Here is a 26902-nt window from a genome sequence, read left to right as displayed (position 1 = left end):
ATGAGCCCAGTATCCCCCAGGTACATCCAGTATGGCCCCAGGATGCCCAGTATAACCCCAGTATGAGCTCAGCACGCCCCCAGTATGCCCAGTCTGCCCCCAGTATGCCCAGTATGGCCCTGGAATGCCCAGTATGAGCCTAGTGTGCCCCCAGTATGCCCCCAGGATGCCCAGTATAACCCCAGTATGAGCTCAGCATGCCCCCAGTAAGGCCAGTATGGCCCCATGATGCCCAGTATGCCCCCAGTATGAGCCCAGTATGCCCCCAGTAAGGCCAGTATGGCCCCATGATGCCCAGTATAACCCCAGTATGAGCCCAGTATGCCTAGTATGGCCCCAGGATGCCCAGTATGCCCCCACTATGAGCCCAGTATGCCCCTGTATGCCCAGTATGGCCCCAGGATGCCCAGTATAACCCCAGTATGACCCCAGTATGCCCCCAGGATGTCCCCAGTATGCCCAGTTTGGCCCCGTGCCCCCCCCCCCCGGATGCGACAGCCGCGGGGAGAGAAGCAGCAGCTTTATTGGGCGGGTGCCAGGACGGGGGGGAGGGGCGAGGGGGGGGCGGGCCCGGACGCCTGGGCCCCTTCGCCACAGAGGGGTCCTGGGGCCCCCAGAGGGGCCCTCGCGGCCTCCGCGGGCCCAGGCGTCCGGGCAGCATGGCAGCACCGGGGCCCAGGTGTCCGGGCGGGGCAGCAACACCAGGGCCCAGGTGTCCGGGCGGGGCAGCAGTACCAGGGCCCAGGCGTCCGGGCGGGGCAGCAGCAGCAGGGCCCAGGCGTCCGGGCGGGGCAGCAGCAGCAGGGCCCAGGCGTCTGGGTGATGCAGCTGCACCGGGGCCCAGGCGTCCGGGCGATGCAGCAGCATCGGGGCCCAGGTGTCCGGGCGGAGCAGCAACACCGGGGCCCAGGTGTCCGGGCAGCATGACAGCACCGGGGCCCAGGCGTCCGGGTGATGCAGCCGCACCAGGGCCCAGGCGTCCGGGCGGAGAAAGCAGCACCAGGGCCCAGGCGTCCGGGTGATGCAGCCGCACCAGGGCCCAGGCGTCCGGACGGAACAGCAGCACCGGGGCCCAGGCGTCCGGGTGGAGCAGCAGCACAGGGCCCAGGTGTCCGGGCAGCATGGCAGCATCGGGGCCCAGGCGTCCGGGTGATGCAGCCGCACCAGGGCCCAGGCGTCCGGACGGAACAGCAGCACCGGGGCCCAGGCGTCCGGGCGGGGCAGCAGCACCAGGGCCCAGGCGTCCGGGTGATGCAGCCGCACCAGGGCCCAGGCGTCCGGACGGAACAGCAGCACCAGGGCCCAGGCGTCCGGGCGGGGCAGCAGCACCAGGGCCCAGGTGTCCGGGCGGGGCAGCAGCACCAGGGCCCAGGCGTCTGGGTGATGCAGCTGCACCGGGGCCCAGGTGTCCGGGCGGAGCAGCAACACTGGGGCCCAGGCGTCCGGGCGATGTAGTAGTGGCGGGGCCCAGGCGTCTGGGCGGAGCAGCATCACCGGGGCCCAGGTGTCCGGGCAGCATGACAGCACCGGGGCCCAGGAGTCCGGGTGATGCAGCAACACCAGGGCCCAGGCGTCCGGGTGGAGCAGCAGCAGCAGGGCCCAGGCGTCCGGGCGGGCAGCAGCACTGGGGCCCAGGCGTCCGGGTGATGCAGCAGCACCGGGGCCCAGGCGTCCGGGCGGGGCAGCAGCAGCAGGGCCCAGGCGTCCGGGTGATGCAGCTGCACCAGGGCCCAGGCGTCCGGGCAGCATGGCAGCATCGGGGCCCAGGCGTCCGGGCGGAGCAGCCGCACCGGGGCCCAGGCGTCCGGGCAGCGCAGCAGCAGCGGGGCCCAGGCGTCCGGGCGGCGCCGGGCGGGGGGCCCAGGCGTCCGGGCTCAGATGGCGACGCTGTTCTCCACCTGGGCGGGGTCCAGGTAGGCGTAGGGCAGGGCCAGGCCGGCGTTGCGGGCCCGGATGTCGCGGGAGATCCGGGCCAGGCGGCGCTGGAAGGCGGCGATGAGGCGCCGCGGCGCCTCCTCCGTGAAGTGCTCTCGGGTAACAGCCCAGCGGGCGCTGCGGGCGGGAGGCCCCGGACGCCTGGGTCCCCGCTGCCGCCCGGACGCCTGGCCCCACACTGCGCCCGGACACCTGGGCCCCTCCTGGGCTCTCGATTCCCCCTCCCGGACGCCTGGGTCCTGCTGCCGCCTGGACGCCTGGGCCCCTCCTGCGCCCGGACGCCTGGGCCCTTCCTAGGCTCCCGATTCCCCTTCCCGGACTCCTGGGCCCCTCCCAGGCTCCCGATACCCCCTCCCGGACGCCTGGGTCCCTGCTGCACCCCGGACGCCTGGGCCCCTCCTGCACCCGGACGCCTGGGCCCTTCCTAGGCTCCCGATTCCCCTTCCCGGATTCCTGGGCCCCTCCCAGGCTCCCGATACCCCCTCCCGGACGCCTGGGTCCCTGCTGCACCCCGGACGCCTGGGCCCCTCCTGCACCCGGACGCCTGGGCCCTTCCTAGGCTCCCGATTCCCCTTCCCGGATTCCTGGGCCCCTCCAGGCTCCCGATACCCCCTCCCGACGCCTGGGTCCCTGCTGCGGCCCGGACGCCTGGGCCCCTCCTGCGCCCGGACGCCTGGGCCCTTCCTAGGCTCCCGATTCCCCTTCCCAGACTCCTGGGCCCCTCCCAGGCTCCCGATACCCCCTCCCGGACGCCTGGGTCCCTGCTGCGGCCCGGACGCCTGGGCCCCTCCTGCGCCCGGACGCCTGGGCCCTTCCTAGGCTCCCGATTCCCCTTCCCGGACTCCTGGGCCCCTCCCAGGCTCCCGATACCCCCTCCCGGACGCCTGGCCCCACACTGCGCCCGGACACCTGGGCCCCTGCTGGGCTCTCAATTCCCCCTCCCGGGACGCCTGGGTCCCTGCTGCCGCCCGGACGCCTGGGCCCCACACTGCGCCCGGACACCTGGGCCCCTCCTGGGCTCTCAATTCCCCTCCCGGACGCCTGGGTCCCTGCTGCGGCCCGGACACCTGGGCCCCCCACTGCGCCCGGACGCCTGGGCCCTCTGCCTGCCCGACGCCTGGGTCCTTCCTAGGCTCCCGATTCCCCTTCCCGGACTCCTGGGCCCCTCCTGGGCTCCCGATTCCCTTCCCGGACTCCTGGGCCCCTCCTGGGCTCCCAATTTCCCTCCCGGACGCCTGGGCCCCTCCTGGGCTCCCGATTCCCCTTCCCGGACGCCTGGGTCCCTCCCGGACTCCTGGCCCCTCCCGGGCTCCCGATTCCCCTTCCCGGACGCCTGGGTCCCTCCCGGACTCCTGGGCCCCTCCTGGGCTCCCGATTCCCCTTCCCGGACTCCTGGGTCCCTCCCGGACGCCTGGGCCCCTCCCGGGCTCCCGATTCCCCTTCCCGGATGCCTGGGCCCTCACCCTGCCCCCCCCATCCCCACCCCGCACTCCCGGATGCCTGGGCCCCTCACCCCGCGCCCCCACCCCCACCCCGCACTCCCGGACTCCTGGGCCCCTCCCGGGCTCCCGATTCCCCTTCCCGGACGCCTGGGTCCCTCACCCTGCCCCCCTCATCCCCACCCCAACTCCCGGAAGCCTGGGCCCCTCACCCCGCCCCCCCCCCCACCCAACTCCCGGACACCTGGGCCCCTCGTCCCCCCTCCTCCTGCCCCCCGCACTCCCGGACGCCTGGGCCCCCCCAAACCCCACTCCCAGACCCTCCCAGGGTCCCAATTCCCCTTCCCGGACGCCTGGGTCCCTCCCGGGCTCCCGATTCCCTTCCCGGACGCCTGGGTCCCTCCCGGACTCCTGGGCCCCTCCCGGGCTCCCGATTCCCCTCCCGGACGCCTGGGCCCCTCCTGGGCTCCCGATTTCCCTCCCGGACGCCTGGGCCCCTCGCGGGCTCCCGATTCCCCTTCCCGGACTCCTGGCCCCTCCCGGACTCCTGGGCCCCTTCCGGGCTCCCGATTCCCCTTCCCGGACTCCTGGGCCCCTCCCGGGCTCCCGATTCCCCTTCCCGGACGCCTGGGTCCCTCCCGGACTCCTGGGCCCCTCCTGGGCTCCTGATTCCTCTTCCCAGACTCCTGGGTCTCCCCCGGACGCCTGGGCCCCTCCCGGGCTCCCGATTTCCCTTCCCGGATGCCTGGGCCCCTCACCCTGCCCCCCCCACCCCCACCCCGCACTCCCGGACGCCTCGGCCCCCTGTCCCCCCTCCTCCTGCCCCCCGCACTCCCGGACGCCTGGGCCCCTCCCAGGGTCCCAATTCCCCTTCCGGACGCCTGGGTCCCTCCCGACGCCTGGGCCCCTCCCGGGCTCCCGATTCCCCTTCCCGGACTCCTGGGTCCCTCCCGGACTCCTGGGCCCCTCCCGGGCTCCCGATTTCCCTCCCGGACGCCTGGGCCCCTCCTGGGCTCCCGATTCCCTTCCCGGACGCCTGGGTCCCTCCCGGACGCCTGGGCCCCTCCCGGGCTCCCGATTTCCCCTTCCCGGACTCCTGGGTCCCTCCCGGACGCCTGGGCCCCTCCCGGGCTCCCGATTCCCCTTCCCAGACGCCTGGGCCCCTCACCCTGCCCCCCCCATCCCCACCCCGCACTCCCGGACGCCTGGGCCCCTCACCCCGCGCCCCCACCCCCACGCCGCACTCCGGACGCCTGGGCCCCTCACCCTGCTCCCCCACCCCCACCCCAACTCCCGGACGCCTGGGCCCCTCCCGGGCTCCCGATTCCCCTTCCCGGACTCCTGGGCCCTCACCCCGCGCCCCACCCCCACCCCAACTCCCGGACGCCTGGGCCCCCCCCCCCCCCGGGGCCCGCACCATGTCGAGCGGCTCGTTGCGCAGCACCCACAGCACGGCCAGGGTGACGCAGGTCGTGTTGACGGCCGAGACGGCGCCCAGGAAATCGGCCTCGGCGAGCGGCGCCTTCGCGGCCGGCGGCGGCTCCCGCATGGCCGCCGGCATGTTGGGCATGAAGGCGCCGAGCTCGAACTGCCGCCGGCAACCGCCCGCTGCGGGCCCAGGCGTCCGGGCAGGGCCGCCCGGCCGCCCGGGCCATCCCCCGTCCGCTGCTACCGCCCACTGCCCCGCCACCACCCACCCACGGGCCCAGGCGTCCCGGGAGGGGCCCAGGAGTCCGGAAGGGAGTGGAGTCTGGGAGGGGCCCAGGAGTCCGGGAGGGGCCCAGGAGTCCAGGAGGGGATCGGGAGTCCGGGAGGGGCCCAGGAGTCCGGGAGGGATCGGGAGTCTGGGAGGGGCCCAGGCGTCCGGGAGGGGCCCAGGAGTCCGGGAGGGGATCGGGAGTCTGGGAGGGGCCCAGGAGTCCGGGAGGGGAATGGGAGTCTGGGAGGGGCCCAGGAGTCCGGGAGGGGCCCAGGCGTCCGGGAGGGGCCCAGGAGTCCGGGAGGGGATCGGGAGTCTGGGAGGGGCCCAGGAGTCCAGGAGGGGATCGGGAGTCTGGGAGGGGCCCAGGAGTCCGGGAGGTGCCCAGGCATCCGGGAGGGGAGCGGGAGTCTGGGAGGGGCCCAGGAGTCCGGGAGGTGCCCAGGCGTCCGGGAGGGGCCCAGGAGTCCGGGAGGGGATCGGGAGTCTGGGAGGGGCCCAGGAGTCCGGGAGGGGAGCGGGAGTCTGGGAGGGGCCCAGGAGTCTGGGAGGGGCCCAGGCGTCCGGGAGGGGATCGGGAGTCTGGGAGGGGCCCAGGAGTCCGGGAGGGGCCCAGGCGTCCGGGAGGGGAGCGGGAGTCTGGGAGGGGCCCAGGTGTCGTGGAGGGGCCCAGGCGTCCGGCAGGGCCCAGGCGTCCGGGCGGGGCCCAGGCGTCCGGGCGGCAGGCGGGAGGGGAGGGGTGGGGAGGGGCGGGGTGGGGCCCAGGCGTCCGGGAGGGGCCCAGGCGTCCGGGTGGGGCCCAGGCGTCCGGGTGGGCGGGCAGAAGGGGAGGGGTGGGGCGGGGCCCAGGCGTCCGGACAGGCGGGAGGGGAGGGGCCCAGGAGTCCGGGAGAGGTCCAGGTGTTGGGGAGGGGCCCAGGCGTCCGGGCGGGGCCCAGGCGTCCGGGAGGGGCCCAGGCGTCCGGGCGGCGCACCTGCCCGCTGTTGGTGGCGGCGTGATGGGCCGAGCAGCTGTAGATGATCATGGTGACGAAGGTGACGAGTTCGGGGCGGGTGCGGAGGCGGGACGGGACCCCTGGGGGGGGCGGGGGGGGTCGCACGGGGGGGGGCTCGCACGGGGGGGCTCGCACGAGGGCCCCATCCCCGTGCGAGGGGCCGAATCCCCGTGCAAAGGGCCCGAATCCCCGTGCAAGGGCCCGGATCCCCATGCGAGGGGCCCGAATCCCTGTGTAAGGGGCCCAAATCCCCGTGCAAAGGGCCCAGATCCCCGTGCGAGGGCCCGGATCCCCGTGCAAAGGGCCCAAATCCCCGTGCAAGGGCCCAGATCCCCATGCGAGGGGCCCGAATCCCTGTGTAAAGGGCCCAGATCCCCGTGCAAAGGGCCCAGATCCCCGTGCAAAGGGCCCGATCCCCGTGCAAAGGGCCCGAATCCCCGTGCAAAGGGCCCAGATCCCCATGCGAGGGGCCCAAATCCCCGTGTAAGGGGCCCAAATCCCCGTGCAAAGGGCCCAGATCCCCGTGCAAAGGGCCCGATCCCCGTGCAAAGGGCCCGAATCCCCGTGCAAAGGGCCCAGATCCCCGTGCAAGGGCCCGAATCCCCGTGTAAGGGGCCCGAATCCCTGTGCAAAGGGCCCAAATCCCCGTGCGAGGGGCCCAAATCCCCCGTGCAAAGGGCCCGATCCCCATGCAAAGGGCCCGAATCCCCGTGCGAGGGGCCCAAATCCCCGTGCAAAGGGCCCAGATCCCCGTGCAAGGGGCCCGAATCCCCGTGCAAAGGGCCCAGATCCCCGTGCGAGGGGCCCAAATCCCCGTGCAAAGGGCCCAGATCCCCGTGTAAGGGGCCCGAATCCCTGTGCAAAGGGCCCAAATCCCCGTGCAAAGGGCCCAGATCCCCGTGCAAAGGGCCCGAATCCCCATGCGAGGGGCCCAAATCCCCGTGCAAAGGGCCCGATCCCCATGCAAAGGGCCCGAATCCCCGTGCGAGGGGCCCAGATCCCCGTGCAAAGGGCCCAGATCCCCGTGCAAGGGGCCCGAATCCCCGTGCAAAGGGCCTGAATCCCTGTGCAACGGGCCCGAATCCCCGTGCGAGGGCCCCACACCCCCGTGCGAGCCCCCCCGTGCGACACCTCCGTGTGACACCCTCGTGTGACACCAACACCCCTGTGCAATGTCCCCGTGCGAGCCCCTCCATGTGAGCCCCCAGTGCCCCCGTGCGCGTGCAAGCCCCCCATGCGACCCCCCATGTGATACCCCGCACCCCCGTGCGAGCCCCCTGTGCCGAGTGTGCGCGTGTGAACCCCCATGTCCCGCACGCGTGCGAGCCCCCCATGTCGCCCCCCCCGTGCCCTGCGGGCGTGCGACTCCCCCACGCGTGTGCGAGCCCCCCGTGCCCCGTGTGCGTGCGAGCCTGTATCCTGAGCGCGTGCGATACCCCCCGTGTGCGACACTCGCCCGCGTGCAACACCCCCATGCGCGTGCAAGCCCCCTGTGTCCCCGTGTGAGCCCCCCCAAGCGTGTGCGACCCCCCTTGCGCGTGCCCGACCCCCCCGCGCGCGTGCAAGCCCCCCATGCCCCCCTGTGCCCTGGGCGTGTGCGACATTCCCGCGCGCACGAGCCCCCCGTGCGCGTTCGAGCCCCCGTGCCTCCTGTGCCCCACGTGCCCCACACGTGTGTGACACCCCCACGTGTGTGCGACGCCCCCCGCACCACCCGTGCCCTGTGCCCCATGCGCGTGCGAGGCCCCCGTGTGTGTTCGAGCCCCCCGTGCCTCCTGCACCCCCCCGTGCCCAACGCGCGTGCGACACCCCCGCTGCGCGTGCGAGCCCCCCGTGCCACCCGTGCCCAACGCGTGTGCGACACCCCCGCTGCGCGTGCGAGCCCCCCGTGCCACCCGTGCCCAACGCGCGTGCGACACCCCCGCTGAGCGTGCGAGCCCCCCATGCCTCCTGCGGCCCCGTGCCCCACGCGCGTGCGACAACCCCACGCACGTGCGAGCCCCCACACCCCCATGCCCCACTGCCCCATGCGTGTGCGACACCCCCGCTGCGTGTGCAAGCCCCCCGCGCCACCCGTGCCCCCCGTGCCCCACGCGCGTGCGACGTCCCCATGCACATTCGAGCCCTCCCCCCCCCCCCCACCGTGCCTCCTGCGGCCCGCGCGCCCCAGGCGCGCGCGACACCCCCGCCGCGCGTGCGAGTCCTTCCCCCCCTCGCACGCGCGTGCCCCCCCCACCCTTGCACGCGCACCGGAGCTGCGGCGGCCGCGGAAGCCGCGCTGGAAGATCTCGGCGGCCCAGGCCTGGAGCTCGTCGTCGGCCGCCACCGCCGCGTCCGCCCCGTAGTAGTGGTGCACGACGCCCGCCACGAAGCTGCCGGCCCCGCACGCGCGCGTGGCAGGGCGCCTCGCACGCCCGCCCGCCCGCCCGCCTCGCACGCCCGCCCGCCTGCCTCGCACGCCCGCCCGAACGGACCCGCCCCGCCGCCCGCCCCCGGCCGCCCGCTCGCCTCCGGCCGCCGGGCACCCCCCCCCCCTCCCGCCGCACACGCTCCTTGCACGCCCGCCTTGCACACCCGCCTTGCACGCCTGCCGCCTCGCCCGCCCGCCGTGCGCACCCACCCGCCCGGTGAACAAGCACCCGCCCGCCCCCGCCACCTGCGCGCCTACTCTGCCGGACACCCGTGCACGCTCCTTGCACACTCGCCTTGCACACCTGCCGCCTCGCACGCCCGCCGCCTCGCCCGCCCGCCGTGCGCACCCACCCGCCCGGTGAACAAGCACCCGCCCGCCCCAGCCGCCTGCGTGCCTCCTCTGCTGGCCCCCCCCCGCACACGCTCCTTGCACGCCCGCCTTGCACACCCGCCTTGCACACCCGCCTTGCACACCCGCCGCCTCGCCCGCCCGCCATGCGCACCCACCCGCCCGGTGAACAAGCACCCGCCCAACCCTGCCGCCTGCACGCCTCCTCCGCCCAGCCACTCGTGCACGCTCCTTGCACACCTGCCCTGCACACCCACCTTGCACACCCGCTGCCTCGCACGCCCGCCATGCGCACCCACCCGCCCCGTGAACAAGCACCCGCCCGCCCCTGCCACCCACGTGCCTACTCTGCCGGACACCCTTGCACACTCCTTGCACACCCGCCTTGCACACCCGCTGCCTCGCACGCCCGCCGCCTCGCACACCTGCCAAGCACACCCACCTGCCCAGCGAACAAGCACCCACCCGCCGCCCGCGTGCCTACTCTGCCAGACACCCGTGCACGCTCCTCGCACACCCGCCTTGCACGCCCGCCTCGCACGCCCACCACCTCGCACACCCGCCACCCCACGCGCCTGCCATGCACACCCACCCGCCCGCCTGCCCCCGTCGCCCGCATGCCTCCTCGCCGGGCCCGCCGTGCACACTCCTCACACGCTCCCCACACGCCCGCTTTGCACACGCACCTCGCACACCCGCCACCTCGCACGCCTGCAGCCGCGCACCCACCCGCCCGCCCGCTGCCGCCACCCGCGCGCCTCCTCCACCGGGCCCCCCGCGCACACTCCTCTCCCGCCCGCCTTACACACCCGCCTTGCACACCCGCCGCCTCGCATGCACGCCATGCGCCCGGCGAACAACCACCCACCCGCCCCTTGCACGCCCGCCGCCGCACCCACTCGCCACCCTCGCACACCCACCCGCCGCCCGCCCGCGCGCCTCCTCCGCCAGGCCCCCCATGCACGCTCCTCACGTGCCTGCCTTGCACACCCGCCTTGCACACCTGCCGCCACGCCCGCCCGCTGCCTTGCGCGCCCGCCGCCTCGCAAGCCCGCCATGCACACCCACCTGCTCGCCCCTGCCACCCTCGGGCCTCCGCCCGCCCTTGCACACCATTGCACGCCCTCGCATGCCCCTTGCACACCGTCGCACACCCCTTGCACGCCACCAGCCATATTACATGCCATTGCAGGCTGCCTGCACGCCACTGCCTGCCCTTTTATGCCATTGCACACCCCTTGCACACCCTTTGCACGCCCCTTGCACACCCCCTGCACACCACCAGTCACATTACACACTACTGCAGGCTGCCTGCACGCCACCGCCCGCCCTCGCACGCCATTGCACATCCCTCACATGCCCTTGCACACCCCTTGCACGCCCTTTCCATGCCCCTCGCACACCGTCGCACACCCGTTACATGCCACCAGCCATATTACATGCCACTGCAGGCTGCCGGCACGCCACTGCCTGCCATTGCACGCCCTTGCACACCCCTTGCATGCCCCTTGCACACCATTGCACACCCCTTGCACGCCACCAGCCATATTACATGCCACTGCAGGCTGCCTGCACGCCACTGCCCGCCCTCGCACGCCATTGCACGCCCCTTGAACACCCCTCGCCCACCACTGCCTGCCCTCGCACGCCCTTGCACGCCCTCGCACGCCCCTTGCACGCCCTCACATGCCCCTCACATGCCCTTGCACACCCTTTGCACGCACCTCGCACACCCCTTGCACGCCACCAGCCATATTACATGCCACTGCAGGCTGCCTGCACGCCACTACCCGCCCTTGCATGCCACTGCCCGCCCTTGCATGCCACTGCCTGCCCTTGCACGCCCTTGCACGTCCCTTGCACGCCCTCAGACGCCCTCGCACGCCCGTCGCCCGCCCTCGCACGCCCCTTTCACGCCCTTCCATGCCCTTGCACACCCCTTGCACGCCCCTCGCACACCCTCAGATGCCCTCGCACGCCCTCAGACGCCCTTGCACGCCCCTCGCACGCCCTCGCACACCCTTGCACACCCTTGCACGCCCCTTGCACACCCTCGCCCGCCCTCACACACCCCTCGCACGCCCTCGCACGCCCTCAGACGCCCTCGCACGCCCCTCGCACACCCTTGCACACCCTCGCACACCCTTGCACACCCTTGCACGCCCCTTGCACGCCCTCGCCCGCCCTCGCACACCCCTCGCCCGCCCTCGCACGCCCTCAGATGCCCTCGCACGCCCCTTGCACACCCTGGCACGCCCCTGGCCCGCCCCTGGCCCGCCCCCGGCGCGCCGGGCACCTCTCGATGGCCGCCCAGAGGCGCAGGGCGTCGTCGCGGAAGTGGTAGCCGGGCAGCGAGGCGACGCCGCGGCGCTCGACGTCGCGCGGCAGCACGAGGGCGTCGTAGCGGAGCTCGCGCAGCCCCCGGGCCACGAGCCAGAGCAGCCCGCGGCGGCCCAGCGCGATGGCCTGCGCGCCCCGCCGCTGAGCCCCACCGCTGTGCCCCACGGCCGCCCCACGGCCGCCCCGCCGCTGTGCCCCACGGCCGCCCCGAACCCGCCCCACGGCCGCCCCGCCGCTGTGCCCCACCGCTGTGCCCCACGGCCGCCCCGCCGCTGTGCCCCACGGCCGCCCCACGGCCGCCCCACCGCTGTGCCCCACCGCTGTGCCCCACCGCTGTGCCCCACGGCCGCCCCACGCCGCGGCGCTCGACGTCACGCGGCAGCACGAGGGCGTCGTAGCGGAGCTCGCGCAGCCCCCGGGCCACGAGCCAGAGCAGCCCGCGGCGGCCCAGCGCGATGGCCTGCGCGCCCCGCCGCTGAGCCCCACCGCTGTGCCCCACGGCCGCCCCGCCGCTGAGCCCCACGGCCGCCCCACGGCCGCCCCACGGCCGCCCCGAACCCGCCCCACGGCCGCCCCGCCGCTGAGCCCCACCGCTGTGCCCCACGGCCGCCCCGCCGCTGAGCCCCACCGCTGTGCCCCACGGCCGCCCCACCGCTGTGCCCCACGGCCGCCCCAAACCCGCCCCACCGCCGCCCCACCGCTGTGCCCCACCACCGCCCCAAACCCGCCACACCGCCGCCCCACCGCTGTGCCCCACCACCTCCCCACCGCCGCCCCACCGCTGTGCCCCACGGCCGCCCCACCACTGTGCCCCACGGCCGCCCCACCACTGTGCCCCACGGCCACCCCGAACCCGCCCCAAACCCGCCCCACCGCCGCCCCACCGCTCTGCCCCACGGCCGCCCCAAACCCGCCCCAAACCCGCCCCAAACCCACCCCGCGCCCCACCGCTGTGCCCCACCACCGCCCCACCGCCGCCCCACCGCTGTGCCCCACGGCCACCCCGAACCCGCCCCAAACCCGCCCCACCACTGTGCCCCACCGCCGCCCCACGGCCGCCCCACAGCTGCCCCGAACCCGCCCCAAACCCGCCCCACGCCCCACCGCTGTGCCCCACGGCCGCCCCACCGCCGCCCCGCGCCCGCCCCAAACCCGCCCCACCGCTGTGCCCCACTGCTGTGCCCCACGGCCGCCCCACAGCCGCCCCGAACCCGCCCCACTGCTGTGCCCCACGGCCGCCCCACCGCTGTGCCCCACGGCCGCCCCACAGCCGCCCCGAACCCGCCCCAAACCCGCCCCACGGCTGCCCCACCGCTGTGCCCCACGGCCGCCCCACAGCCGCCCCACCGCTGTGCCCCACGGCCGCCCCGAACCCGCCCCAAACCCGCCCCACGCCCCACCGCTGTGCCGCACAGCCGCCCCGAACCTGCCCCGAACCCACCCCAAAACAGCCCACTCGCGCCCCGCGGCCGCCCAGCGCCCCACATCCGCCCCACGGCCCCCCCCCACAGCCGCCCCACGGCCCCCCCCCCACAGCCGCCCCACGGCCGCCCCGCGCCCCACATCCACCCCGAACCCGCCCCGCGCCCCGAAACGGCCCGCTCGTGCCCCACGGCCACCCCGAGCGACCCCAATCCCGCCCGGCTCACACCCCAAATCCGCCTCCTCTGGCCCAAACGCCCCCAATCCCCCCCAGATTGCGCCCCGAATCCGCCCTGTCCAGCCCAAACGTGCCCAAATCCTCCAAAATGTCCCAAATTTGCGCAAATTCCTCCAAATCGCCCGGACCCCCCAAATCCCCCAAATCGCCCCAAATCCCCCCAAACGCCCCAATGCCCCCAAATTCCCCAAAACACCCCAAATCCCCCAAATTCCCCAATGCCCCCAAATTCCCCGAAATACCCCAAATCCCTCCGAAACGCCCCAAATCTCCAAATCCTCCCAAATGCCCCAAACTGCCCCAAATCCTCCAAAACACCCCAAATCCCCTAACTCCACCCAAATGCCCCAAATCTTCCAAACCCCCCAAATTCCCCCGAAATGCCCCAAATCCCTCCGAAACGCCCCAAATCTCCAAATCCCCCCCCAAATCCCCCAAAACCCCCCAAATCCGCCCAAACGCCCCAAATCCCCCCAAACGCCCCAAACTCCCCGAATCCGCCCAAACGCCCCAAATCCTCCCAAACGCCCCAAATCCTCCGAATCTCCCCAAATCCCCGAAACGCCCCAAATCCCCCAAAACACCCCGGCACTCACGCGGTCGAAGACGCCGCCGGGGCTCAGCAGCAGCTTCCGCGCCAGCAGCGCCAGGTGCACGGTGAAGCGGGTGTGCGGCAGCAGCAGCTGCGCCCGGACGCCTGGGTCCCTTCGCCCGGACGCCTGGGCCCCTCCCGGATGCCTGGGCCCCCTTCGCCCGGACTCCCCATCCCTCACTCCCATCCACCCCCACCCCCGGACTCCCAGTTCCTTCCCAGACTCCTGGGCTACTCCCGGACACCTGGGCCCGCCGTCCCCCGACTCCCGGACGCCTGGGCCCCTTGTCCCGCTCCCCCACTCCCATATGCCTGCCACCCCCCACTCCCAGACACCTGGGCCCCCTGCCCCCCGCCAGCTCCCCCCTCCCCGCTCCCGGACGCCTGGGTCCCTCACCGTCGTTGTTCCCCCCCCCCCCCCGCTCCCGGACGCCTGGGCCCCCTACCCCCCACCCCGTATCCCTCCCCTCCCAGCTCCCGGACGCCTGGGCCCCCTACCCCCCACCCCGTAACCCTCCCAGCTCCCGGACACCTGGGCCCCCTACCCCCCCCGTATCCCTCCCCTCCCAGCTCCCGGACGCCTGGGTCCCTCACCATCATCGTTCCCCCCCCTCCCCCGGCTCCCGGACGCCTGGGCCCCCTACCCCTCCCCCCGTATCCCTCCCCACCCAGCTCCCGGACGCCTGGGTCCCCCCCCCCCCTGCTCCCGGACGCCTGGGCCCTCTACCCCCCCTCCCCGTATCCCTCCCCTCCCAGCTCCCGGACGCCTGGGTCCCTCACCGTTGTCATCCCCCCGCCTCCGCTCCCGGACGCCTGGGCCCCCTACCCCCCACCCCGTATCCCTCCCAGCTCCCGGACGCCTGGGCCCCCTACCCCCCACCCCGTATCCCTCCCCTCCCAGCTCCCGGATGCCTGGGTCCCTCACCGTCGTCATTCCCCCCCCCCCCCCGCTCCCGGACGCCCGGACGCCTGGGACCCTACCCCCCACCCCGTATCCCTCCCCTCCCAGCTCCCGGACGCCTGGGTCCCTCACCGTTGTCATCCCCCCGCCTCCGCTCCCGGACGCCTGGGCCCCCTACCCCTCCCCCCGTATCCCTCCACTCCCAGCTCCCGGACGCCTGGGTCCCCCCCGCCCCGCTCCCGGACGCCTGGGCCCACCTTGTGGAGCGGGTGGCGGGCGGGCAGGCGCCGCAGGGTGGCCAGGGCGTAGACCTCGCCCAGGAGGTGGGCGCGCAGCAGGTGGGTCAGCGCCTCGTGCACGTGGAAGTCGGCGCTGCGCACCCAGGCCTTGGCGAGCGCCCAGAGCCACGGCGGGTCGCCCGGCACGAACACGGGGCTGCTCGGGCCCGGCGCCTGCGAGAGCTGCCGGCGGGGCCGGGCGTCGGTGCCCGGACGCCTGGGCCCCTTCGCCGGACCCCTCGGTTCCATCCCCGGACACCTGGGCCCCTTCCCCACATGCCCGGACACCTGGGCCCCTTCGCCGGACCCCTCGGTTCCATCCCCGGACGCCTGGGCCCCTTCCCCACATGCCCGGACACCTGGGCCCCTTCGCCGGACCCCTCGGTTCCATCACCGGACGCCTGGGCCCCTGCCCCGCGCGCCCGGACGCCTGGGCCCCTTCGTCGGACCCCTCGGTTCCATCCCCGGACCCCTCAGTTCCATCCCCGGACGCCTGGGCCCCTTCACCCTGGACCCTTCGGCTTCATCCCCGGACGCCTGGGCCCCTTCGCCGGACCCCTCGGTTCCATCCCCGGACACCTGGGCCCCTGCCCCGCACGCCCGGACGCCTGGACCCCTTTGCCCTGGACCCCTCGGTTCCATCCCCGCACGCCTGGGCCCCTTCCCCGCATGTCCGGACGCCTGGGCCCCTTCGCCGGACCCCTCGATTCCATCCCCGGACACCTGGGCCCCTTCACCGCACGCCTGGATGCCTGGGCCCCTTTGCCCTGGACCCCTCGGTTCCATCCCCGCACACCTGGGCCCCTTCACCGCATGTCCGGACGCCTGGGCCCCTTTGCTCCGGACCCCTCGGTTCCATCCCCGGATGCCTGGGCCCCTGCCCCGCACGCCCGGACGCCTGGGCCCCTTCGCCAGAACCCTCGGTTCCATCCCCGGACGCCTGGGCCCCTTCCCCGCATGCCCGGACGCCTGGGCCCCTTCGCCAGAATCCTCGGTTCCATCCCCGGACGCCTGGGCCCCTTCCCCGCATGCCCGGACGCCTGGGCCCCTTCGCCAGAACCCTCGGTTCCATCCCCGGACGCCTGGGCCCCTTCCCCGCACACCCGGACGCCTGGGCCCCTTCACCCTGGACCCCTCGGTTCCATCCCCGGACACCTCGGTTCCATCCCCGGACGCCTGGGCCCCTTCGCCGGACCCCTTGGTTCCATCCCCGGACACCTCGGTTCCATCCCCGGACACCTGGGCCCCTGCCCCATGCACCCGGACGCCTGGGCCCCTTTGCCCTGGACCCCTCGGTTCCATCCCCGGACACCTCGCTTCCATCCCCGGACACCTGGGTCCCTTCCACACACGCCCGGACGCCTGGGCCCCTTCGCCCTGGACCCCTCGGTTCCATCCCCGCACGCCTGGGCCCCTTCCCCGCACACCCGGACGCCTGGGCCCCTTCGCCCTGGACCCCTCGGTTCCATCCCCGGATGCCTGGGCCCCTCCCAGACACCTGGGCCCCTCCCACACTCCCGATCCCCTCCCGGACGCCGGGGCCCCTCCCAGACTCCCGATCTCCTCCCACACTCCCGATCCCCTCCCAGACACCTGGGCCCCTCCCGGGCGCCGGGGCCCCTCCCAGACGCCGGGGCCCCTCCTGGATCCTGGAGCCCCTCCCGGACACCTGGGCCCCTTCCAGACACCCGATCCCCTCCCGGACGCCGGGGCCCCTCCCGGACGCCCGATCCCCTCAGGGACTCCTGGGCCCCTCCCAGACTCCTGGGCCCCTCCCACACTCCCGATCCCCTCCCGGACGCCGGGGCCCCTCCCTGGATGCCTGGGCCCCTCCCGGACGCCGGGGCCCCTCCCGGACGCCGGGGCCCCCACCTGGATGGCGAGGGGCAGGAGCTGCCCGTCGGGGCGCAGGTGCAGCAGGCAGAGCGGCGCCGCCACGTACGTCGGGCGCCCGTCGATCTGCGCCGTGGGCGCCCCGTCCAGCACCCGGTAGTCGACCAGGAAGACGTGGCCCCGCTGCGGGGGGGGGGGGAAGGGGGGGGTAGGGCCTCAGCCCCGGACGCCTGGGCCCCTCCTGGGCACCTGGGCCCCTCCTGGGTGCTTACGGCCCTCCCGGACACCTGGGCTCCTCCCGGATGCCTGGGCCCCACCCTGACACCTGGGCCCCTCCTGAACACCTGGGACCCTCTCCGGACGCCTGGGCCCTTCCCCGGACGCCTGGGCCCCTCCCGGACGCCTGGGCCCCTCCCAGACTCCTGATCCCCTCCCGGATGCCTGGGCCCCTCCCGGACTCCTGGGCCCCTCCCAGACTCCTGATCCCCTCCCGGACGCCTGGGCCCCTCCCAGACTCCCGATCCCCTCCCGGACTCCCGATCCCCTCCCGGACTCCTGATCCCCTCCCGGACTCCTGGGCCCCTCCCAGACTCCTGATCCCCTCCCGGATGCCTGGGCCCCTCCCGGACTCCTGGGCCCCTCCCAGACTCCTGATCCCCTCCCGGACGCCTGGGCCCCTCCCAGACTCCCGATCCCCTCCCGGATGCCTGGGCCCCTCCCGGACTCCTGGGCCCCTCCCACACTCCCAATCCCCTCCCGGACGCCTGGGCCCCTCCCAGACTCCCGCTCCCCTCCCGGATGCCTGGGCCCCCCCGCCGACCTCCATCTCCTGCTCGAGGGAGGTGTGGGGCCCGAGGGTCGGCGCCACCATGGCCGAGGTGACGGCGAAGTTGGGGGGCAGCCGGGGGCAGCGGCGCAGCAGCACCGGGTTCACCCCGTTGAGGAACTGGTACCCGAAGAAGGCGTCGTCCCGCCAGTGCTGCGTCACGTAGTCTGGGCGCCGGGGCGTCAGCGGGGGGGCCCGGACGCCTGGGCCCCTCCCTGATACCCTCCTGATAGCCCCGGACGCCTGGGCCCCTCCATGTTGGGGGTGCCCGGACGCCTGGGCCCCTCCCTGATACCCTTCTGATAGCCCCGGACGCCTGGGCCCCTCCATGTTGGGGGTGCCCGGATGCCTGGGCCCCTCCCTGATACCCTCCCGATAGCCCCGGACGCCTGGGCCCCTCCATGTTGGGGGTGCCCGGACGCCTGGGCCCCTCCCTGATACCCTCCTGATACTCCCGGACGCCTGGGCCCCTCCATGTTGGGGGTGCCCGGATGCCTGGGCCCCTCCCTGATACCCTCCTGATACTCCCGGACGCCTGGGCCCCTCCATGTTGGGGGTGCCCGGACGCCTGGGCCCCTCCCTGATACCCTCCGGATACCCCTGGACGCCTGGGCCCCTCCATGTTGGGGTTGGCCGGACGCCTGGGCCCCTCCCTGATACCCTCCCGATACCCCTGGACGCCTGGGCCCCTCCATGTTGGGGTTGGCCGGACGCCTGGGCCCCTCCCTGATACCCTCCTGATACCCCCGGATGCCTGGGCCCCTCCATGTCGAGGGTGCCCGGACACCTGGGCCCCTCCCGGCTACGCTCCCGATACCCCTGGACGCCTGGGCCCCTTCTCCCAGCGAAGTCCTGACACCCCCGGACGCCTGGGCCCCTCCATGTCGGGGGTGCCTGGACGCCTGGGCCGCTCCTGGTTATGCTCCCAATAGCCCCGGACGCCTGGGCCCTTCTCCCAGCCAGGTCCTGACACCCCCGGACACCTGGGCCCCTCCCTGATACCATCCTGAAACCCCCGGACGCCTGGGCCCCTTCTGCTGGCCAGGTCCTGACACCCCCGGACGCCTGGGCCCTCCATGTTGGGAGTGCCCGGACGCCTGGGCCCCTGCTGGCTACGTTCCCGATACCCCCGGACGCCTGGGCCCCTTCTCCCAGGCAGGTCCTGACACCCCAGGACGCCTGGGCCCCCCACGTCGGGGGTGCCCGGACGCCTGGGTCCCTCTCGGCTACGTTCCCGATACACCCGGACGCCTGGGCCCCTCCATGTCGGTGCTGCCCGGACGCCTGGGCCCCTCCCTGATACCCTCCTGATACCCCCGGATGCCTGGGCCCCGCATGTCAGGGATGCCCGGACGCCTGGGCCCCTCCCTGGTGCTGCCCTCTTGGACGCCTGGGCCCCTCCCGGACGCCTGGGCCCCTTCCTTGTGCTGCCCTCCCAGATGGTTGAGCCCCTCCCGAATGCTTAGGCCCCCCCCAGGACACCTGGGCCCCTCCCACCCATCCTGGCCACCTGGCCCCCCCCCCCCGGACGCCTGGGCCCCCCTCCCGGACGCCTGGGCCCCCCCCCCCCGGACGCCTGGGCCCCTCGGGGCGGGGCCGTACCGGACACGGGCGTGCGGTAGCAGCAGAAGACGTTGGCGGCGGCCTCCAGGCTCTCCCAGGACTCGGCCCGGCACAGGAAGCCCTTGAGGGCGACCTCGAGGTTCCTGCGACACGCGGGAACACGCGTGAACACGCGTGAACACGCGAGAAAGCACGCGAACACGCAAGGACACGGGGGGAGACGCGGGAAGGCGCAAGAGCACGTGAAGACGCGAGGAAGCGCCGAACGCGTGTGAGCGCGTGGACACGCAGGAACACGCAGGAGCCCGCAAAAACGTGTGTGAACACGTGTGAACACGCAAAAACACGGGTGGACACGCAGGAACACGCGGGAGCCCGCAAAAACGTGTGTGAACACGTGTGAACACGCAAAAACACGGGTGGACACGCAGGAACACGCGGGAGCCCGCAAAAACGTGTGTGAACACGTGTGAACACGCAAAAACACGGGTGGACACGCAGGAACACGCGGGAGCCCGCAAAAACGTGTGTGAACACGTGTGAACACGCAAAAACACGGGTGGACACGCAGGAACACGCGGGAGCCCGCAAAAACGTGTGTGAACACGTGTGAACACGCAAAAACACGGGTGGACACGCAGGAACACGCAGCCACACGCGTGCCCAGCCCGTGCGCACGCCTCCGCTCGCGTGTGCCCGTCGGAGGGGGCGGGGCTCCGGGCAGGTGGTGGGTGTGGCCGGCGAGGGCGTGGCCTTCAGGGGCAGCAGGGCAGGGCTGGGCGGAGCCAAAGTGTGGTGGGGAGGGGGCCGCGCGGGGGGGGCGTGGCCAGGAGAATCGCGGCGGGGGGCGGGGCCAGAGCAGCGGGGGGCGGGGCCGGGACAATCGCAGGGGGCGGGGCCAGACCGCCAGGGGCGGGGCTGGGGCAATTGCGGGGGCGGGGCCGGGACAATGGCGGGGGGCGGGGCCAGAGTGGCGGGGGCGGGGGCGGGGCCAGGAGGGGGCGGGGCCGGGACAATCGCGGGGGGGCGGGGCCGAAGCGCCGGGGGGCGGGGCCGGGGGCAGGAGGGGGCGGGGCCGGGACCGCGGCGGCGGGGGCGGGGCCTTGGGGGCGGGGCCAGGAGAGGGGGCGGGGCCAGGGCGCAGCAGGAGGGGAGGAAGGAGAAAGGAAGCAGGAGGGAGCGGGGGGGGGGGGGGGGGGAGGGGAGAGGAGGAGAGGAAGGGGCGGGGCGGCGGGAGCGGGGGGGGCGTGGCCGCGGTGACGTCACTCACGCGGCCCCGCCCCGGAAGTAGAAGGCGAGCGCCTTGGGCAGCGAGTACTGGAGGTCGGGGCCGGCGTCGCAGGGCCCCTCGGCCGCGATGCACCAGGGCAGCCCCGGGCTGTACTCGCGCAGCCTGCCCCAAAATCCCCGGAATTCACCCCAAAATCCACCCCGACCGCCCCGCCCCGGGGCTGTACTCGCGCAGCCTGCCCCCAAATCCCCGGAATTCACCCCAAAATCCACCCCGACCAGCCCGCCCCGGGGCTGCACTCGCGCAGCCTGCCCCGAAATCCCCGGAATTCACCCCAAAATCCACCCCGACCACCCCGCCCCGGGGCTGTACTCGCGCAGCCTGCCCCAAAATCCCCGGAATTCACCCCAAAATCCACCCCGACCGCCCCGCCCCGGGGCTGTACTCGCGCAGCCTGCCCCCAAATCCCCGGAATTCACCCCAAAATCCACCCCGACCACCCCCCGCCCCGGGGCTGCGCTCCCGCAGCCTGCCCCGAAATCCCCGGAATTCACCCCAAAATCCACCCCGACCACCCCCCACCCCGGGGCTGCGCTCCCGCAGCCTGCCCCGAAATCCCCGGAATTCACCCCAAAATCCACCCCGACCACCCCCCGCCCCGGGGCTGCGCTCCCGCAGCCTGCCCCGAAATCCCCGGAATTCACCCCAAAATCCACCCCGACCACCCCGCCCCGGGGCTGCGCTCCCGCAGCCTGCCCCGAAATCCCCGGAATTCACCCCAAAATCCACCCCGACCACCCCCCGCCCCGGGGCTGCGCTCCCGCAGCCTGCCCCGAAATCCCCGGAATTCACCCCAAAATCCACCCCGACCACCCCCCGCCCCGGGGCTGCACTCGCGCAGCCTGCCCCGAAATCCCCGGAATTCACCCCAAAATCCACCCCGACCACCCCACCCCGGGGCTGTACTCGCGCAGCCTGCCCCGAAATCCCCGGAATTCACCCCAAAATCCACCCCGACCACCCCCCGCCCCGGGGCTGCGCTCCCACAGCCTGCCCCGAAATCCCCGGAATTCACCCCAAAATCCACCCCGACCACCCCGCCCCGGGGCTGCGCTCCCGCAGCCTGCCCCAAAATCCCCGGAATTCACCCCAAAATCCACCCAGACCACCCCCCGCCCCGGGGCTGCGCTCCCGCAGCCTGCCCCAAAATCCCCGGAATTCACCCCAAAATCCACCCCGACCACCCCGCCCCGGGGCTGCGCTCGCGCAGCCTGCCCCAAAATCCCCGGAATTCACCCCAAAATCCACCCCGACCACCCCGCCCCGGGGCTGCACTCGCGCAGCCTGCCCCGAAATCCCCGGAATTCACCCCAAAATCCACCCCGACCACCCCGCCCCGGGGCTGCGCTCCCACAGCCTGCCCCAAAATCCCCGGAATTCACCCCAAAATCCACCCCGACCACCCCGCCCCGGGCTGCGCTCCCGCAGCCTGCCCCAAAATCTCCGGAATTCACCCCAAAATCCACCCCGACCACCCCGCCCCGGGGCTGCGCTCCCACAGCCTGCCCCAAAATCCCCGGAATTCACCCCAAAATCCACCCCGACCACCCCGCCCCGGGGCTGCGCTCCCACAGCCTGCCCCGAAATCCCCGGAATTCACCCCAAAATCCACCCCGACCACCCCGCCCCGGGGCTGCGCTCCCGCAGCCTGCCCCGAAATCCCCGGAATTCACCCCAAAATCCACCCCGACCACCCCCCGCCCCGGGGCTGCGCTCCCACAGCCTGCCCCGAAATCCCCGGAATTCACCCCAAAATCCACCCCGACCACCCCGCCCCGGGGCTGCGCTCCCGCAGCCTGCCCCAAAATCCCCGGAATTCACCCCAAAATCCACCCCGACCACCCCCCGCCCCGGGGGCTGCGCTCCCGCAGCCTGCCCCAAAATCCCCGGAATTCACCCCAAAATCCACCCCGACCACCCCCCGCCCCGGGGCTGCGCTCCCACAGCCTGCCCCGAAATCCCCGGAATTCACCCCAAAATCCACCCAGACCACCCCCCGCCCCGGGGCTGCGCTCCCGCAGCCTGCCCCGAAATCCCCGGAATTCACCCCAAAATCCACCCCGACCACCCCCCGCCCCGGGGCTGCACTCGCGCAGCCTGCCCCGAAATCCCCGGAATTCACCCCAAAATCCACCCCGACCACCCCGCCCCGGGGCTGCGCTCCCACAGCCTGCCCCAAAATCCCCGGAATTCACCCCAAAATCCACCCCGACCACCCCGCCCCGGGGCTGCGCTCCCGCAGCCTGCCCCAAAATCCCCGGAATTCACCCCAAAATCCACCCCGACCACCCCGCCCCGGGGGCTGCGCTCCCGCAGCCTGCCCCGAAATCCCCGGAATTCACCCCAAAATCCACCCCGACCACCCCGCCCCGGGGGCTGCGCTCCCGCAGCCTGCCCCGAAATCCCCGGAATTCACCCCAAAATCCACCCCGACCACCCCCCGCCCCGGGGGCTGCGCTCCCACAGCCTGCCCCGAAATCCCCGGAATTCACCCCAAAATCCACCCCGACCACCCCGCCCCGGGGGCTGCGCTCCCGCAGCCTGCCCCGAAATCCCTGGAATTCACCCCAAAATCCACTCTGACCACCCCCCGCCCCGGGGCTGCACTCGCGCAGCCTGCCCCGAAATCCCCGGAATTCACCCCAAAATCCACCCCGACCACCCCCCGCCCCGGGGCTGCGCTCCCGCAGCCTGCCCCAAAATCCCCGGAATTCACCCCAAAATCCACCCCGACCACCCCCTGCCCCGGGGGCTGCGCTCCCGCAGCCTGCCCCAAAATCCCCGGAATTCACCCCAAAAATCCACCCCGACCACCCCCCGCCCCGGGGCTGCGCTCCCGCAGCCTGCCCCGAAATCCCCGGAATTCACCCCAAAATCCACCCCGACCACCCCCCGCCCCGGGGCTGCGCTCCCGCAGCCTGCCCCAAAATCTCCGGAATTCACCCCAAAATCCACCCCGACCACCCCGCCCCGGGGCTGCGCTCCCACAGCCTGCCCCGAAATCCCCGGAATTCACCCCAAAATCCACCCCGACCACCCCCCGCCCCGGGGCTGCACTCGCGCAGCCTGCCCCAAAATCCCCGGAATTCACCCCAAAATCCACCCCGACCACCCCCCGCCCCGGGCTGCGCTCCCGCAGCCTGCCCCAAAATCTCCGGAATTCACCCCAAAATCCACCCCGACCACCCCGCCCCGGGGCTGCGCTCCCACAGCCTGCCCCGAAATCCCCGGAATTCACCCCAAAATCCACCCCGACCACCCCCCGCCCCGGGGCTGCACTCGCGCAGCCTGCCCCAAAATCCCCGGAATTCACCCCAAAATCCACCCCGACCACCCCCCGCCCCGGGGCTGCGCTCCCGCAGCCTGCCCCGAAATCCCCGGAATTCACCCCAAAATCCACCCCGACCACCCCCCGCCCCGGGGCTGCGCTCCCACAGCCTGCCCCGAAATCCCCGGAATTCACCCCAAAATCCACCCAGACCACCCCCCGCCCCGGGGCTGCGCTCCCGCAGCCTGCCCCGAAATCCCCGGAATTCACCCCAAAATCCACCCCGACCAGCCCACCCCGGGGCTGCACTCGCGCAGCCTGCCCCGAAATCCCCGGAATTCACCCCAAAATCCACCCCGACCGCCCCGTCCCGGGGCTGCGCTCCCGCAGCCTGCCCCAAAATCCCCGGAATTCACCCCAAAATCCACCCCGACCACCCCGCCCCGGGGCTGCACTCGCGCAGCCTGCCCCAAAATCCCCGGAATTCACCCCAAAATCCACCCCGACCACCCCGCCCCGGGGCTGCGCTCCCGCAGCCTGCCCCGAAATCCCTGGAATTCACCCCAAAATCCACCCCGACCAGCCCGCCCCGGGGCTGCACTCGCGCAGCCTGCCCCAAAATCCCCGGAATTCACCCCAAAATGCACTGCCCCCCCCCAGGGGGGCTCTGCTCCCGCAGGGGCCCAGGCGTCCGGGACAGCCCAGGGGCGGGGGCCCAGGCATCCGGGTAGGGGCCCAGGCGTCCGGGACACCCCAGGGGTAGGGGCCCAGGCGTCCGGGTAGGGGCCCAGGCGTCCGGGACACCCCAGGGGCAGGGGCCCAGGCGTCCGGGTAGGGGCCCAGGCGTCCGGGACAGCCCAGGGGGCGGGGGCCCAGGCGTCCGGGTAGGGGCCCAGGCGTCCGGGGACACCCCAGGGGCAGGGGCCCAGGCGTCCGGGGAGGGGCCCAGGCGTCCGGGACACCCCAGGGGCAGGGGCCCAGGCGTCCGGGTAGGGGCCCAGGCGTCCGGGACAGCCCAGGGGCGGGGGGCCCAGGAGTCCGGGGAAGGGCCCAGGTGTCCGGGACACCCCAGGGGCAGGGGCCCAGGCGTCCGGGGAGGGGCCCAGGCGTCCGGGACACCCCAGGGGCAGGGGCCCAGGCGTCCGGGGAGGGGCCCAGGCGTCCGGGACACCCCAGGGGCAGGGGCCCCAGGCGTCCGGGTAGGGGCCCAGGCGTCCGGGGACAGCCCAGGGGCGGGGGCCCAGGAGTCCAGGGAAGGGCCCAGGCGTCCAGGCGCCCCAGAGGTGGGGGCCCAGGCATCCGGGACACCCCAGGGGCAGGGGCCCAGGTGTCCCCGGAGGGGCCCAGGCGTCCGGGACCCCCCAGGGGCAGGGGCCCAGGCGTCCGGGGAGGGGCCCAGGCGTCCGGGCTCACCCGTACTCCCGCTGCCTCTGCGCCAGCTGCTCCCGCCGGTGCCGCCGCATCAGCGGGTTTCGCTCCTGCGTCGGCGTCTTGGCTGCGACCCCCCCCCCGCGGCCCCCCCCCCCCCCCCGGTCAGCACCGCCGGGGGCCCAGGCGTCCGGGCGCCTGACTGCCCCCTCCCCCCCCTCCCCCGGCACACAACTACCCCCCCAGAGGGGCCCAGGCGTCCGGGCGCCCGACTGCCCCCTCCCCCCCCCCCCCCGGCACACAACTACCCCCCCAGAGGGGCCCAGGCGTCCGGGCGCCTGACTGCCCCCTCCCCCCCCTCCCCCGGCACACAACTACCCCCCCAGAGGGGCCCAGGCGTCCGGCGCCTGACTGCCCCCCTCCCCCCCCCCACCCGGCACACAACTACCCCCCCAGAGGGGCCCAGGCGTCCGGGCGCCTGACTGCCCCCTCCCCCCCCCACCCGGCACACAACTACCCCACCCAGAGGGGCCCAGGCGTCCGGGTGCCCAACTGCCCCCCTCCCCCCCACCCCGGCACCCAACAACCCCCTATGGGCACCCAACCCCCCCCCCCCCCCACACACACACACACCCCAGGGGCCCAGGCGTCCGGGCGCCCAGCTGCCCCCTCCCGGCACCCAACTGCCCTCCCCAGGGGGCCCAGGCGTCCGGGATGCGGTGTGGCGGGGCGGGGGGGCAGGTGTCTGGGACGCGCAGTGGGGAGGGGCCCAGGCGTCCGGGCCGCGTGGCAGGAGGGGCCCAGGCGTCCGGGCCACGTGGCAAGGGGGGCCCAGGCGTCCGGGATGCGTGGTGGTGGTGGGGGGGCCAGGCGTCTGGGGCCCTGGGAGGGGGCAGAGGGGGGGCCCAGGCGTCCGGGGCCCGGGGGGGGGGGGGGGGTCTCGGGAGGGGCCCAGGCGTCCGGGGCCCCGGGGCGGGGGGGGGGGGGTCTCGGGAGGGGCCCAGGCGTCCGGGCCGCGTGGCGGGGGGGCCCAGGCGTCCGGGGCTCTGGGAGGGGGGGGTCTCAGGAGGGGCCCAGGCGTCCGGGGCCCTGGGAGGGGGGTCTCGGGAGGGGCCCAGGCGTCCGGGCCGCGTGGCAGGGGGGCCAGGCGTCCGGGGCCCTGGGAGGGGGGGTCTCAGGAGGGGCCCAGGCGTCCGGGGCCCGGGGCGGGGGGGGGGGGGTCTCGGGAGGGGCCCAGGCGTCCGGGCCGCGTGGCAGGGGGGGCCCAGGCGTCCGGGGCCCTGGGAGGGGGGTCTCAGGAGGGGCCCAGGCGTCCGGGGCCCGGGGCGAGGGGGGGGTTCTTGGGAGGGGCCCAGGCGTCCGGGGGGGGGGCCGCACCGGTGCCCTCGGCCAGCTCCCAGGTGCCGGCGCCGGGCAGCCAGCGGTAGAAGGGGAAGATCCAGGGGCCGCCGGCGCCTTCGGCCTCGGCCTCCTCCTCCTCCTCCTCCTCCTCCTCGGCCTCCTCGATCCCGGCTCCGGCCTCGATCCCGGCTCCGGCCTCGGCTTCGGCCTCGGCCTCCTCCTCCTCGGCCTCCTCCTCGGCCTCCTCGATCCCGGCTCCGGCCTCGATCCCCGGCTCCGGCCTCGGCTTCGGCCTCCTCCTCCTCCTCCTCGGCCTCCTCCTCGGCCTCGATCCCGGCCTCGATCCCGGCTCCGGCCTCGGCTTCGGCCTCGGCCTCCTCCTCCTCGGCCTCCTCCTCGGCCTCGATCCCGGCCTCGATCCCGGCTCTGGCCTCGATCCCGGCTCCGGCTTCAGCCTCCTCCTCCTCCTCCTCGGCTCCGGCCACGATCCCGGCTCCGGCCTCCGCCGCCGCCCGCCTCCCGCGGGTCGGGTTCGGATCCCGGCTCGCCGGATCCCGGCTCGTCACGGGCGGATCCTGCGTCGGGGGTCGGTCGCGTGTCCCCGGAGCCCGAGCCCGTGTGCCCGGAGCCCGTGTGCCTGGATCCCTTGTCCCTGGATCCCGTGTGCCCGGATCCTGTGTCCCTGGATCCCGTGTTCCCAGATCCCGTGTCCCAGATCCCGTGTTCCCAGATCCCGTGTGCCTGGATCCCGTGTCCCCAGATCCCGTGTCCCTGGATCCCGTGTGCCCAGATCCCGTGTCCCCGGATCCCAT

At 74.2% G+C, this 26902-nt stretch overlaps 1 protein-coding gene across 1 annotated transcript; it reads right to left on the bottom strand.

Annotated features, from left to right (window-relative positions):
* Positions 1-506: 506 nt before the first annotated feature.
* On the bottom strand, positions 507-26902 carry LOC134154282 (polyunsaturated fatty acid lipoxygenase ALOX15B-like). Its single transcript, XM_062601033.1, is given in 15 exon segments — positions 507-2031; positions 2033-2052; positions 4792-4962; positions 6048-6148; positions 8319-8440; positions 11126-11295; positions 13426-13512; positions 14580-14783; positions 16473-16616; positions 17254-17426; positions 18862-18965; positions 20093-20215; positions 24795-24876; positions 26127-26331; positions 26372-26902. Coding segments are annotated over 15 exon segments (2394 nt in total). The 3' UTR covers positions 507-1874.

This window comes from Rhea pennata, unplaced genomic scaffold, assembly GCF_028389875.1.
Source record: "Rhea pennata isolate bPtePen1 unplaced genomic scaffold, bPtePen1.pri scaffold_197, whole genome shotgun sequence".
Taxonomy (NCBI): Eukaryota; Metazoa; Chordata; class Aves; order Rheiformes; family Rheidae; genus Rhea; species Rhea pennata.
This window is presented reverse-complemented; position numbering and strand designations above follow the sequence as displayed.